This window comes from Salmo salar, chromosome 04 (genome assembly GCF_965601325.2).
Source record: "Salmo salar chromosome 04, fSalSal1, whole genome shotgun sequence".
NCBI lineage: Eukaryota > Metazoa > Chordata > Actinopteri > Salmoniformes > Salmonidae > Salmo > Salmo salar.
This window is the reverse complement of record NC_138294.1, coordinates 23932957-23947511: the sequence shown is the minus strand read 5'-3', so window position 1 is coordinate 23947511 and position 14555 is coordinate 23932957. Positions and strand designations below refer to the sequence as shown.

General features: G+C 43.5%; 1 protein-coding gene across 3 annotated transcripts in view; it reads left to right on the top strand.

Moving 5' to 3' along the window:
• The window catches only part of LOC106602441 (deoxycytidylate deaminase), a 42092-nt gene extending 28436 nt beyond the window's left edge, over window positions 1-13656 (top strand). For 2 of the 3 annotated variants that reach the window (XM_014195083.3, XM_014195082.3), the window contains exons 5-6: window positions 4758-4854; window positions 13123-13656. In XM_014195083.3, the coding sequence (XP_014050558.2) occupies window positions 4758-4806 (49 nt within the window). In that variant the 3' untranslated portion in view covers window positions 4807-4854; window positions 13123-13656. The remainder of the gene's footprint in view (window positions 1-4757; window positions 4855-13122) is intronic. The other variant, XM_045716631.2, reaches the window with a different exon arrangement.
• The last annotated feature ends 899 nt before the right edge of the window (window positions 13657-14555 follow it).

The following is a 14555-nucleotide window of genomic DNA, read 5'->3' as shown; positions in this document are numbered from 1 at the left end:
ACGCCTGCAGCGTTTTGGTAGCCTATGGAACAAAGGAATAGGGTCCGGTATGAACAGTCAAAATCTAGGTTAGTAGCTGTCGATCTGATGTCCAGAAGTGCTTCGTTGGTCATATGTGACAATAATATGAACTTTCTGTACAAAAAAAAGTAAAGATAATCACGATAGAAGTCACTATATAGTAAAGTTGGGTTGGAACTCGTAAGATGATGCCCTTCCTTCCACTTAGCCATAACGAGAGGCCGCTTTCTTCCTCACCTCAGATTTCCCTTGCCTTCTCGCTCCTCTTTCTCATTCGGTCTCTCGACTGCCACGTATTAGTCCCCCCTCTACTTTTTTTCTTTTGCTTTCCTTGCCTGATATTGTTCTCTTTCCTCCCTGTCGTAGCTGGTCAAAGGGATGCTTAAAACATGGATTCATGGGAGCCTCCTCAGCCTACTGGGCTTGGACTGACTCCCCAGCGCCTGCCTGCCATCCTTCTCTGCCATCTTGTCACTTTGGGATGCGTCTGGCTAGGGGCCGAACATGTCTCTCACAGGCACATGCTCTCACAGGCATGCACACACACACACCAACTTCCACTACCACTCTCGTGAGGGTGGGATGATTTGAAATGTTCTAAAGTTTTAGTCTGGTCCCAAATGGCTAGCTACCCTTCCCTCTCTTCTGAATTACTTAAGCTGCCCTCCTGTCCACTTGAAAGTGGACAAGTCACTGTTGTGGAACGTTCCAGAATGTTGCGTTTTTTTACTACTCAAACGGTCTCTCTTGTTCCAACTAGTTTTTTCCATCCCGGCATGACTGGTCACTAGTATTCCGGTGTTTCTGGTTAGTTTGATAACAACAATATCAAATAACGTTTGATTTGTCACATGCGCCAAATACAACGGGTATAGACTTTGAAATTGAATGCTTGTTTACGAGCCCTTCCCAACAGTGCAGAGTTAAAAATAGTGTGAAAAGCTGTTAAGACAAAGGGTGGCTACTTTGAAGAATATCTAATATGAAATACATTTTGATTTGTTTAACACTTTTTTGGTTACTACATGATTCCATATGTGTTATTTCATAGTTTGTCTTCACTATTATTCTACAATGTACAAAAAAACTTGAATGAGTAGGTGTGTCCAAACTTTTGACTGTGTGTGTGTGTGATATGGGCTGCAATATATTTGTCTTTGTGAGTCTGCATAGAGCCAATGTAGATAGTCCGGGTAACTATTGAGCGTTCTTATGGCTTGGGGATTGAAGCTGTCTCGGAGCCTTTTGGTTTGAGATCCGATGATCCGGTGACATTTTCCAGATGGTAGCAGAGTGAACAGTTTATGACTTTAGTCTTTGGCAATTTCGGACCTTCCTTTTACACCGCCTGATCTAGAAGTCCTGGATGCCAGGGAGCTCTGCCCCAGTGATGTACTGGGCAGTCCGCACAACCCTCTGTAGCGCTTTGCGGTCCGTTATCAGTTCAAATGTATTGTTTCTCAGTCTTCAATCTACAAAATGTTTTTTCTTTTTTGCGAGTCTGTTGTCTTGGCAACGGCTAGAGATGGATAAAAGGCTTTGTTTTTTTAGACATGACAAATTACACTGTGTGCCATGCAGGCCTTTTCTTTTGACAGTATCTACAGAGGCATCGGTTTTCTAAAAGGTTGGGATGTGCGTATTACCTTCAGTATACTTCACAATAAATAGATGATATCTCCCAGACACAGAGAGAGAAAACAAATGTGCTTTATTTAGACATTTTCCTTTTTACGTTTTTATTTAAAATATGGATCTGTTTTCCTCTGTTGCTTCACTATAGATCAGTGGAAAGAAGTTGTTGTGGGTGATTTTCAATAGTACATTTCTTCAATTCCGCACTTTTTTTTTTTTTTTTTTACATGAATACTACTGGCGTCTCAAGCTGTCGGACTCAGAACCCCATCGAGGAACTTCTGATTATAATTTTTTTTGTCTGTATTTGGACAGTACCTGGGGAAGGGGAGACCGATAGTAGAAGCAGAAGGTGACTTTGGCTGGCTCGCCTGAGGGGTGTATGGGATTTGAGTCAAGACCACAACTGCTTGACCAGATTCCGACACTCAGAACCCCATCTCTATGGTCGTAAAGCAAACCTCCTCCATTACCCCCGTCCCCCCGTCTTGGCTCTGAAGGATGTGTTTTATACGGACTAATTTAATTTCATTCCGTTTGCTTTTAAATTATGTGTATCGGCTACCGTACACTAGACTAAAGGTCTTGTCCTTGACGACTTGGAAAGCTCCCTCTGTTTTGATGCAGAAGGTTATCTGAAACTGTGTCTCGAGCAGTGTGGATGTTGAGTCTTTTCTCTCTTGGAAGCAGCGCTTTCAAATGGAAACAAACCACTCCTCCTTGCTGCAGCCTGTTAACTCAAGGCTGTCGATTGGGCTGACCTTGGATCCTCTACATGCTTTTCCTTCTTATTAGAGCTGTGAGGCAGTGAAGCCCCACTTCATAACCACTGCACACCCAAACGACCAGATCTCGGCCCACAGACCAGACACGCACACAATCCCACTCTCACACACAACCCGCGCCTTCCTTACACACATCAAAACGAAATGCCCAGTTGCCCAATTACATAGTAAGGACATTATTCACACACGGTTCTGTGCCAAAATAAACCAGTGTAATTTCAAGCCATCTCCCTGATTCCCCCTCTGTGCTACTTAGACTCATTTTTGGTCTGAGAGCATGAGCACCACCTACTGCTGCAGCCCCGCCTTCACCATCTCCACAACCAATCATTATTCCCCTTGGAGTTCAGCCCAGTGCTAATGCCAAATCCTGGGGAGACATCACTAAGCAATATTGACAGTGCATTTTTATTCATGGTTTGTTTATTGGCTATACATTTGGAACACTGGCATTATCCCCTTTCAGACTGCTACCATATGTAAACTCACACCTGGACATTACTTCAATAAGTAAGCAAGTTTGATTAAATGTGTTTATTTGCAGTTATTTTTAGCGGGGAACACTTTTTTTTTTTCTTTTTTCTTAGTGTACAACTTCTTCCCAAGAAAGTCATAGGTGGTGTGTGTTAATGTATGTAGATTCACACTCATTGCATCTCTGTGCTTTTCAAAACCAATACACCTAGGAATAAGGATAATACCTTATATGCAAATCCAAATACCTTATATGCGAATCCAAATATCAGAGATTGTTTTCAGCGGGTGATTTATGAATAAAGGAACTCGCCCCACTGTCTCTGCACTCTGGTCTTCTACGGCTGCGAACAACCCGACCATAAATGTCTTTGTTACTTCCACTCGGGAGAAGTGATGCTTTGTGCGTTTAATTTATTTATCTGATCCATTGTTAGACCAGGCAGCGTCGCTGCACATATTCACATATGCTTTGATGTTTTTGTGCATATTTATTCGCTGCTAATGTTTTCTTTTGAATAGTTGTCTGTATAGATGTTGTGAAGTAGGCTAAACTCTCTTGTAATTGTTCAGACCAGTGTTTAACATTATTTTTTTTAATTATCCTGATCCTGCTGACTCAAAGGGGTTCATATTTCTGCACTACACACCTGATTCCACCAGTAAAAGGTTTGACGATGAGTTGAGTAGAATCAGGTGTGTTAGGGCAAAAACACACACATGCACCCTGGATTAGCAGAATTAAGAACCACTTGGTCAGGCCATAGCTTTACTGTGATTACAGTTGGATTTCAGTAGCTCCACATGCTGGCATTTCTCACCCTTATATTAACATCAGTGATAGGAGTAGTAACTGTACAACAACTGGTGGGATACAAAGTGACGAGAATATGATGAGCATAACAGTCCAGTCCATACCAGTTGAGTGGATATTATCACCACTGTTTGTCTACTAGAAGGGGTAAACCACTATGCTAGAGGCTAGCCTGTCTTTCACTCCCTGTAGAGCTGGTGCTGCTAACAGTAACACCACCAGTCAGCCCTATAGTCAGTCGCTCTTTATCTACTGTGGTGAATAGAATTCACTCTGCGTGGTCTCCCCTCAGCGGATCACAGAATAAATACCAGCTCTTTCACAGTTTCCCGCAGATGAAACTGTCCGATAATACAGGGCAGGTGAGACTGGGAAGCCATGCTGGGTAAAGCTGAGCCGGATTGAGCCAGCGGCTCCTAAAGCTCTGATGATGCGGGGAAGATATCAGGCGGGCTCAGCACAGAGCCATGGGGGACAACCAATCCTATCTCTGCAGTTTAGGGGGGTTTCAGGGGGTGTTGGCAGATAAGGCAGGCACCCGCTGTATGTGACCTTTTGCCAGAGCGAAATTGTGTGTGTTTGTGTAGGGAGCCGCAGACCTCCCAAGCATGATGGTACGGTAGATATACTAATCCAGCCAGGCCCTGTTGTATAGTGCTTAGTCTCTCTCTCTCACACACACACACACACACACACACACCTCCATTAAGTTGGAAGGGGGTGCTTTTAAAGATGACAGCTGGGGTTGGTAGATTTCCTGCTTCGTCTTTAGTTCTCGGTATTGGACTCAGCCTGCTGTTGAGGGTTTATCGACCGCCCCCATACAGTACACGTGTGTGTGTGTGTGTGTGTGTGTGTGCGCGCACACTCAAAATTGCACCCCTCATCACTCCGCAGGGTTTACTGAGACCTCCCTCCCTCCCTTAGTCACCACTCACCATCATCCCGAGCCTGTCCGATAGATAATTGACTCTCTCTCCCCCTCTATTTTCCCCTCCCTCTTTCCCCTCGCTGTCTCTTACCTACAGGTATAAAGGACGTGATTTATTTGTCAGACAAGTACCACGACATCCCTGAAATGACTGCCTCCAGACGGCTGCTTAACTTGGCAGGGATCCAATACAAGTGAGTCTCCTGAGCCGCCGTGTGTATTGCCCCTGGATGGAGGGACGAGGATGTTATGATGACTTAATTGACATCTGCCAGCCAGAGAGGGCTGACAGTTCTGTGTGAAAAGGTTTCCAAACAAACAGGGTTGGAGCTTAGATGGCACTCCCATCGGAGTTACATGTGTCTTTGAAGCTGTATGTCAGAGGGTTGGGGCATGGTGTGTGATGGGGTTAGTGCCTGGATATGGTTGTTTCAGGGGTGTAAACCTACCCACTAACTACCTGTCCTGGGACTACTGGGGGGGTCAGCAGTGGTGGAGAGAGAGATGGCTGTTAGGGGGGGCGGAGAGTGAGCGGTGTGATGGAAGGAGCAGGTAGATATTTTGGTAATGTTGTCTACATATTCTTTACTGAACAAATTATATAAACACAACATGTAGTGTTGGTTTCATGAGTTGAAATAAAAGATCCCAGAAATGTTCCATACTAACGAAAGCTTATTTCTCTCATTCTGTGCACAAATTTGTTTACATCCCTGTTAGTGAGCATTAATCCTTTGCCAAGATAATCCATACACCTGACAGGTGTTGCATATCAAGAAGTTTATTAACCAGCGTGATCATTTCACAGGTGCACCTTGTGCTGGGGACAATAAGGTCACTAAAATGTGCAGTTTTGTCACACAACACAATGCCACAGATGTCTCATGTTTTTAGGGAGCGGGCAATTGGCATGCTGACTGCAGGAATGTCCTCCAGAGCTGTTGCCAGAATGTTAATTTCTCTACCATAAGCCGCCTCTGTTTTAGAGAATTTGGCTGTAAGTCCAACCGGCCTCACAACAGGCCTTTTTATGGGGAAGTGGTTTGCTGATGACAACGTTGTGAACAGAGTGCTGGTGGGGGGGTTTATGGTGTGGGCAGGCATAAACTAGATACAACGAACACAATTGCATTTTATTGATGACAATTTGAATGCACAGTGATACTGTGACGAGATCCTGAGGTTTATTGTCGTGCCATTCATCCGTCACCATCGCCTCCATATTTCAGCATGATAATGCATGGCCCCATGTCGCAAGAATCTGTACACAATTCCTGGAAGCTGAAAATGTCCAAGTTCTTCCATGGCCTGCATACTCAGACACATCACCCATTGAGCATGTTTGGGATGCTCTGGATTGATGTGTATGACAGCGTGTTCCAGTTCCCGTCAATATCTAGCAACTTCGCACCGCCATTGACGAGGAGTGGGACAACATTCCACAGGCCACAATCAACAGCCTGATCAAGTCTATGCGAAGAAGTCGCACTGCCTGAGGCAAATGGTCACACCAGATACCGACTGGTTTTCTGATCCACACCCCTACCTTTTTTTTAAGGCATCTGTGGCCAATGGATACATATCTGTATTCCCAGTCATGTAAATCCATGGATGGGGCCTAATGTTTTTCAATTGACTGATTTCCTTATATGAACTGTAACTTGGTCATATCTTAAATTGTTCCATGTTGCATTTATATTTTTGTTCAGTGTATACATTTTAGAAATTCATATACAAACATTGGAAGCATTTAATGAGACAAATGTACAACTCTAGTTTGGCTTCAGTCATGGCTGCAGCACTTAATGACCAAGCCCAAATCAGGAAGTTCAGTCCCCCTTTAAGAATTTTATCCTCATATTTTTACAATGCGATGCGGCCTGTAGAAGGATCTTTGGCATTCTTATTACCAAATGAAAGCCTATAGCCGACAAAACAATACCTTTACATTCAATATTGTTTCGATTAGTCATAGTTTAATTGAAACTTGAACAATTCCCAGAATCAAGTAGGCTGCAAAAATAGCCTTCATTTATTGAGTAGGCTATTGGCTACTTTTACCAGATGCACAGGTTTAAACTTGATATGGCTGTGAATGGTCGAAATGAACGAAAGCCTGAATTAATGTAATAATCAACTGAATTATTGGAAACGAATACCTGTTGCACTTTTGCAGGCTGTGCATCCATCTACTGGGTTGTCCTCCTTGTCCACAATGACTCAAATCCTTCCAAACTGCTGATTTTCAGTCGAGCAGCACCAGTTTCCACGATGGTGTATTTCACCATCGTAACCTTTTTTGTTTTTATTTCTCCTGTTATGTTACCCATTTTCACAAGAGCTAGGAGTCAGGGAAAATAAACTTTGCAACGTAATGTCACGTGGCAGAAGAAAACACAAGCTCTGCCAGTCGACAAATTAGGAGGTAGACTTTAACACACTGTATAGACCCCGAACAAGACTTACATACTCTCTAGATACACATACACACTGGGAAAAATAAAAATTCACCCACAAACGTCCATATCTGCAGGTACATGAACAAACAGAACTTTCTATCATTGATTCCCATTGAAATGTCCTTTGCTACTTTACACACACACACACAGTAGGCATGGAAATCTCCCACTGAGCCACATTAAACACACAGGGTTGCAGCTCAGGTATTTAAATAGTCTTAATACTTCATCCTCGTCAGATAAACTAAGACTTTTACTAATGGAGACAGGAAGCCAGAGGAGACAAAATAAATAGGTTTGCGTTCCAAATGGAACCCTATTCCTTATATAGTGCATTACTTTATGGCAGTACCCATAGGGCTCTGGTCAAAAGTAGTGCACTCTACAAGGAATAGGGTGCCATTTGCAATGTACATACACTGATTTAAATTATATATATTTTTTAATACAGAAATAGAAATATTTGAAGATTTGTTCATATGGGGTACCTGTCTATGGAGGTGTAGAGGTTAACTCCAATAGCTGGTTTTATTGAGGATGTCCTCTACATGCGCGCATACACAGCTATTCAGGTTGTCCTCTAGCTCAGGGTTTCCCAAACTCAAGCTTTGATTATTTGAATCAGCTGTGTAGTGCTAGAGCAAAAACAAATGTGCGCCCAGGGGGACCCCAGGACAGAGTTTGGGAAACTAGGCCAAATCCCTGAGCTAGCTGATCATGTACTTCCTTCTACACGTTTGCAATGACTATTTTATTCCTCCTTTCCGACCTCCCGTTTTCTTTCCGTCTCTATCAATCTTCTCTAGCCGTTGGCGTTTGGACCGAAAGTGTGTATTAAATTGGACTATTAACTGGATCTCACTCAATAGAAGTTTCAAGGGACGTTTTTGACCTTGAGGACAATCTGAATGAACCAATGTCTGAATCAGTGTTGACGCCGTATAACCAGTTGAACTGCCCTTAGAATTTGCCTTCGTTGAAGGCCGAAACGTTAATCTATTAACCCTGTTTAAATAAAACACATTTTTAAATGGTGAGTATTACGCCTTTTCAATTATGATTACTTTTTTTGGTAGAACCTCTACTCACGTTGGTTGAGCGCTGTCCCATTTCCATAGATTGGAATTAGAGAAATAAAATACAATTTGTGTTTGTAAAATGTACTGTAATTTGTCAATGTTATTTGGACTGTAATGTAGCCTTTTGAGAATTCATTGGCGAATGGATAATCCACCTTTTACCATCTCATACTGGCTAACGTGCAATCCCTGGAGAATAAAGTGGATGAGCTCCGTTCGAGACTATCCTACCAATGGGGCATTAACCTTTCTAGCGCAGGTGTTCCGCTAGCGACCCACCTCGACAACATCTGGTGAAATTGCAGAGCGCGAAATTGAAATTACAGAAATATAAATATTTAACATTCATGAAAGTACGAGTGTTATACTTCAAAATAAAACTTCTTGTTAATCCAGCCGCTGTGTCAGATTTCAAAAAGGCTTTACGGCGAAAGCACACCATGCGACTATCTGAGGACAGCTATCTGAGTCCTGCATACAAAAGCATGAAAAACATATTTCAACCAGGTAGGTGCGCCACAAAAGTCAGAAATGGCAATATAATAAATGCCTTACCTTTGAAGATCTTCTTCTGTTGGCACTCCAAAAGATCCCAGCTACATCACAAATGGTCCTTTTTGTTCGATAATGTCCTTTATATCCCCAAAAACTCAGTTTAGCTGGTGCTCTTCATTCAATAATCCACCGGTTTCCCTCCTTCAAAATGCATACAAAAGGAATCCCAAACGTTACCAATAAACTTATCCAAACAAGTCAAACAATGTTTATAATCAAACCTAAGGTACCCTAATACGTAAATAAACAAAATTTAAGACGGAGAATCGTTATTGTCTAAATAAACAACAAAGAACGCGCTCTCATCAACGCACATGAAAACACTACAGCCAAAATGGGAGCCACTTAGAAAAACTACAAATTCTACCTCATTTATCCAAAAACTAGAAAGAGTTTCAGGCTTAAGACTGACATCTAGTGGAAGCCCTAGGAACTGCAATCTGGGAGGTTTTGGCCTCATAATAAACATGAAAGCCATTGGAATTTTTTTTTTTTGGGGGGGGGGGGAGATGGTTTGTCCTCAGGGTTTCGCCTGCCATATCAGTTCTGTTATACTCAGATATTTATTTTAGCAGTTTTAGAAACTTTTGAGTTTTCTATCCAAATCTACCAATTATATGCATATCCTAGCCTGGGCCTGAGTAACAGGCAGTTTACTTTTGGCACGCTTTTCATCCGGACGTCAAAATACTGCCCCTAGCCCAAAGAGGTTAACTGTAATATCTTATGTTTCACCGAGTCATGGCTGAACAAGGATATGGATAATATACAGTTGGCTGGGTTTTCTGTGCATCGGCAAGACAATAGCAACCTCCGGTAAGACGAGGGGTAGTGGTTTGTCTATTTGTCAACAACAGCTGGTGCGCGATCTCTAAAATTAAGTCTCAAGGTTTTGTTCGCCTGAGGTAGAGTACCTCATGATAAGCTGTAGACAACACTATTTACCAAGAGTGTTTATCACAAACCGACGCAGGGACTAAGACCGCACTCGACGAGCTGTATAAGGCCATAAGCAAACGAGAATGCTCACCCAGAAACGGTGCTCCTAGTGGTCGGGGACTTTAATGCAGGAAATCTTAAATCCGTTTCACCTAATTTCGACCAGCATGTTAAATGTGCAACCAGAGGACAAAAACTCTAGAACACCTTTACTCCACACATAGAGACGAATACAAAGCTCTCCCTCAATTTGGTAAATCTGACCATGATTCTATTCTCATGATTTTTGCTTAGAAGCAAGAACTCGGGCAGAAAGTAACAGTGACTCGCTTATTACGGAAGTGGTCTGATGATGCAGATACTAAGCTACAAGACTGTTTTCCCGCTATGCCCTCCAACAAACCGTCAATACAGGACTAAGATTGAATCCTAAGACACCGGCTCTGACGCTCGTCGGATGGGGTGGAGCTTGCAAACTATTACGGAATACAAAGGGAATCCCAACAGCGAGCTGCCCAGTGACGCAAGCCTACCAAACGATTTAAATGCCTTCTATGCTTGCTTTGAGGCAAGCAACACTGAACCATGCATTAGAGAACCAGCTGTTCCGGATGACCGTGTGATCACGCTCTCCATAGCCGATGTGAGTAAGACCTTCAAACGGGTTAAACACTCACAAGCCCTGCGGCCTACCAGGACTCGTACTCCGAGCATGCGCTGGCCAACTGGCAAGTGTCTTCACTGACATTTTCAACCTCTCCCTGACCGAGTCTGTAATACCTACATGTTTCAAGCAGACAACCATAGTCCCTGTGCCCAAGGTAGCCTGCCTAAATGACTACAACCCCGTAGCACTCACGTCTGTAGCCATGAAGTGCTTTGAAAGGTTGATCATGGCTCACATTAACACCATCCCAGAAACCCTAGACCAACTACAATTTGCATACCACCCCAGTAGATCCACAGATGACGCAATCTCCATTGCACTCCAAACTGCCCTTTCCCACCTGGACAAAAGGAACACCTATGTGAACATGCTGTTCATTGACTACAGCTCAGCATTTAACACCATAGTGCCCTCAAAGCTCATCACTAAACACCTCCCTCTGCAACTGGATCCTGGACTTCCTGATGGGCCGCCCCCAGGTGGTAAGGGTAGGCAGCAACACATCTGCCACGCTGATCCTCAACACGGGGGCCCCTCAGGGGTGCATGCTTAGTGCCCTCCTGTACTCCCTGTTCACCCACGACTGCGTGGCCACACTATCATTGTTTGCCAACAACAACGGTGGTCGGCCTGATCACCGACAACAATGAGACGGCCTACAGGGAGGAGGTCAGAGACCTGGTAGTGTGGTGCCAGGACAACTTCTCCCTCAACGTGAGCAAGATGAGCTGATTGTGGACTACAAGAAAAGTGGGGCCGGGCACACCCCCATTCTCATTGATGGGGCTGTAGTGGAGCAGGTTGAGCACTTCAAGTTCGTTGGCGTCCACATCATTAACAAATGATCATGGTCCAAACACATGAAGATAGTCGTGAAGATGGGAAGACTATGCCTATTCCCTCTCAGGAGACTGAAAAGATTTGGCATGGGTCCTCAGATCCTCAGTTACACAGCTGAACCATCAAATATCCTGACTGGTTGCATCACTGCTTGGTATGGCAACTGCTCTGCATCCGACCACAATGCACAACAGACGTTACTGCATACAGCCCAGTACATCACTGGGGCCAAGCTTCCGGCCATCCAGGACCTCTATACCAGGCGGTGTCAGAGGAAGGCCTTAAATTGTCAAATGCTCCCGCCACCATAGTCAGACTGTTCTCTCTGCTACCACACGGCAAGTGGTACAGCCGGACTATTTGCATTGACCCCCTTTTTTTATGCTGCTGCTACTCGCTGTTTATTATCTATGCATAGTCACTTTACCCCTACCTACATGTATAGTTTCAGTCAAAGTTTGGACGCACCTACTCATTCAAGGGTTTTTCTTTATTTGAACTATTTTCTACACTGTAGAATAGTGAAGACATCAAAACTATGGAATCATGTAACCAAAACAAATTGTTAAACGAATTAAAATATATTTTAGATTCTTCAAAGTAGCCACCCTTTGCCTTGATGACAGCTGAGTGTGCAAAGCTGTCGTCAAGGCAAAGGGTGGCTACTTTGAAGAATCTAAAATATATTTTGATTTAACACTTTTGGTTACTACATGATTCCATATGTGTTGTTTCATAGTTTTGATGTCTTCACTATTTTTCTACAATGTTGAAAATAGTACAAATAAAGAAAAACCCTTGTTTGGTGCGTCCAAACTTTTGACTGGTACTGTACATATTACCTCGACTAACCTGTACCCCTGCACATTAGCACGCTACCGGTATCCCCTGTATATAGCCTCGTTATTTAGTTACTTTTTTGTAATTTTTTTAAAGGTTTTAAAAAATAATAATAATAATCTGCATTGTTGGTTAAGGGCTTGTAAGTAAGCATTTCACGGTAAGGTCTACACCTGTTGTATTTGGCGCATGTGACATTACATTTGATTTTAGTGAGGACATCTTTGGCCTTGGGATTTAAAAGCAGGTTTGCAAGCAGCATTCATTCCATGTGTGTGCGCGACTAAACAGGCTGAGGGTGTGTCTGTGCAGGACGGTGGGTCTGTCTTCAGAAAGAAAGGTGTCCTGGAATGCTATTAGTGGTGGCATTTTAAAAGGCACCAAGGCTTTTAGTGTGTTGTGCAGTGGTGGACTGTGACGCTACAGTGCCTCTTCTCTTCTGCTTGGGCACGTACGCCACGGCAAGGTGTTAAGAAACTACTTTATAGAAAGGCTAGTGGCCTGCCATTTCACTGCAGTAATGGAAACTGTTACAAAACTTTTTATGTCCCGAATGGTACCCTAGGCACTGATCAAAAGTAATGCACTACATAGGGAATAGTGTACCATTTGGGATGTAGCCTGTGATACTCTATTGCGCTTGACCCACAGAGGGACAGAGGCATAAGAGTGATTAGGACAGGAGTCTTCTCTCTGCTGGTATTGGGGACCTCGGCAGGGGGTTGAGGCGAGGGGCGATTGGGGGGGGGGGGGGCAGAATGCGTCTACCTCCTAGAGGGGGCGGCCGCCCCACCCTACACCCCCTCTCCCCAGGGGGCTTGTGGGTAATTGGACCCCCCCAGAGCTCCTTCCTGGGCGCAGGAGGATATTAAGTTGAAGGGTGGGGAGAAAAATAATCTGAAGCTATGAGTTTCTTCTTAACTATCTCCCCTTCATCTTTGTCCCTGCTGCCTCTCCCCCTATTGTCTGTCAGACTCAAAACCAGTCCCTGTGCTGAAAAAGTTCCCTGAAAAGTTCATAGCTTCACAAAAAGAGTGACTTGCTTTTTCTCCTTTTCTCATCACGCTGTTTGTCTGTTCCCAGGCAGTTCAAGCCCAAACGAAACAAGTTCGTCATCGATTTTAATTCTATTAACTCTGGGATGTTCAACGGAACAGGCTGAATACACTCACCTTGGGAAAGAAAGAGTGGGTGCTTTGATGTCTACTCATCCCCTCAACCTACCATGACTAGAGGAACTCAAGTATGTCTGCTGTAAATGTTGAAAATCATATAGAAACATTCATAGGAAAGGTTTTGCTTTTGTCTTTTACAGTGCAAAAAGTGATTTTTATTGAGTTGTGAAATTGTATAGAAATTTACATTGTGTCACATGGAGTTACTTTTACTGTGGTCTCTTTAAAAAAATCACAATCAGGATACGCTTCCAATTGTTACTGTTTTAATTAGAGTTTTACGGTTTTAGACCAACTACTGATTTTGTCATTCTAAATGTTAAACGTATTAGTACCATGTTAGGTCACAAATGTTGGGGTACTGAAACACTAAACCATTTCATATTGTGTGCTGCACATGCAATGTCAACCAAATAAAACTACGAGCAATGTTTTAAAATCATTCAAGTGTACAGTCTGTTTATGGCTTTGTCTCACTTTTTAGTTTATTACTTTGACAAAATCTCCAATTCCTCAAAAGACAAATAATATTTTGGGTGATATCCAAGCATAGATCTGCTGGACATGAAGTGATGTGTGTAATACTGTGAATATGCAATGTGCAGGTCAATTCAATACCCCACACTAAACTATGCTGTTCAATTTCACTGGACCCCATGTTCTCCCGAGTGGCGCAGCGGTCTAAGGTACTGCATCGCAGTGCAAGAGGCGTCACTGCAGTCCCTGGTTCGAATCCAGGCTGCATCACTTCCGTCCGTGATCGGAAGTCCCATAGGGCGGCGCACAATTGGCTCAGCGTCATCCGGGTTTGGCCGTCAACGTAAATAAGAATTTGTTCTTAACTGACTTGCCTAGTTAAACAACATTTTAAAAATGAATCCTGCTTGCAAATCGAGCTGATGGTTGGACCCGGACAGGAACAAAGTGAGAGAAATGGAATAACTCCATATTAGATGCCTTTTAGGTGTGCTACTCAAAACAGCCTCCCATGTAGGTAGACATGTATACAGAATTTGAAATTGTTCCCACAAACACTCACACCTGACAAAAAGGCAGTGAGTGAGTGAAGTGGTAATAAAAGAACCTGGCATTTCCTTCTTTCCCCGGCCTTGAAACAAGTGTGTGTGTGATGAAGAGGACGGTAGAATGAGAAGGTAAATTGATTGGCCTGCGTCTGACCTAGAGGGTGTTGATATGGTGAGTCTCAGGAGAGGGTTCAGAGAGGTCTGTGGGACACCGCACTCAAACACTCTTTTTCGGTCTCTTCTCCCCCAACCTCTTTTCCTTCCTACCCTTCATGCTCTTTAATAGGTGTCATCCTCTGAGGTGCTCTATCCTCCA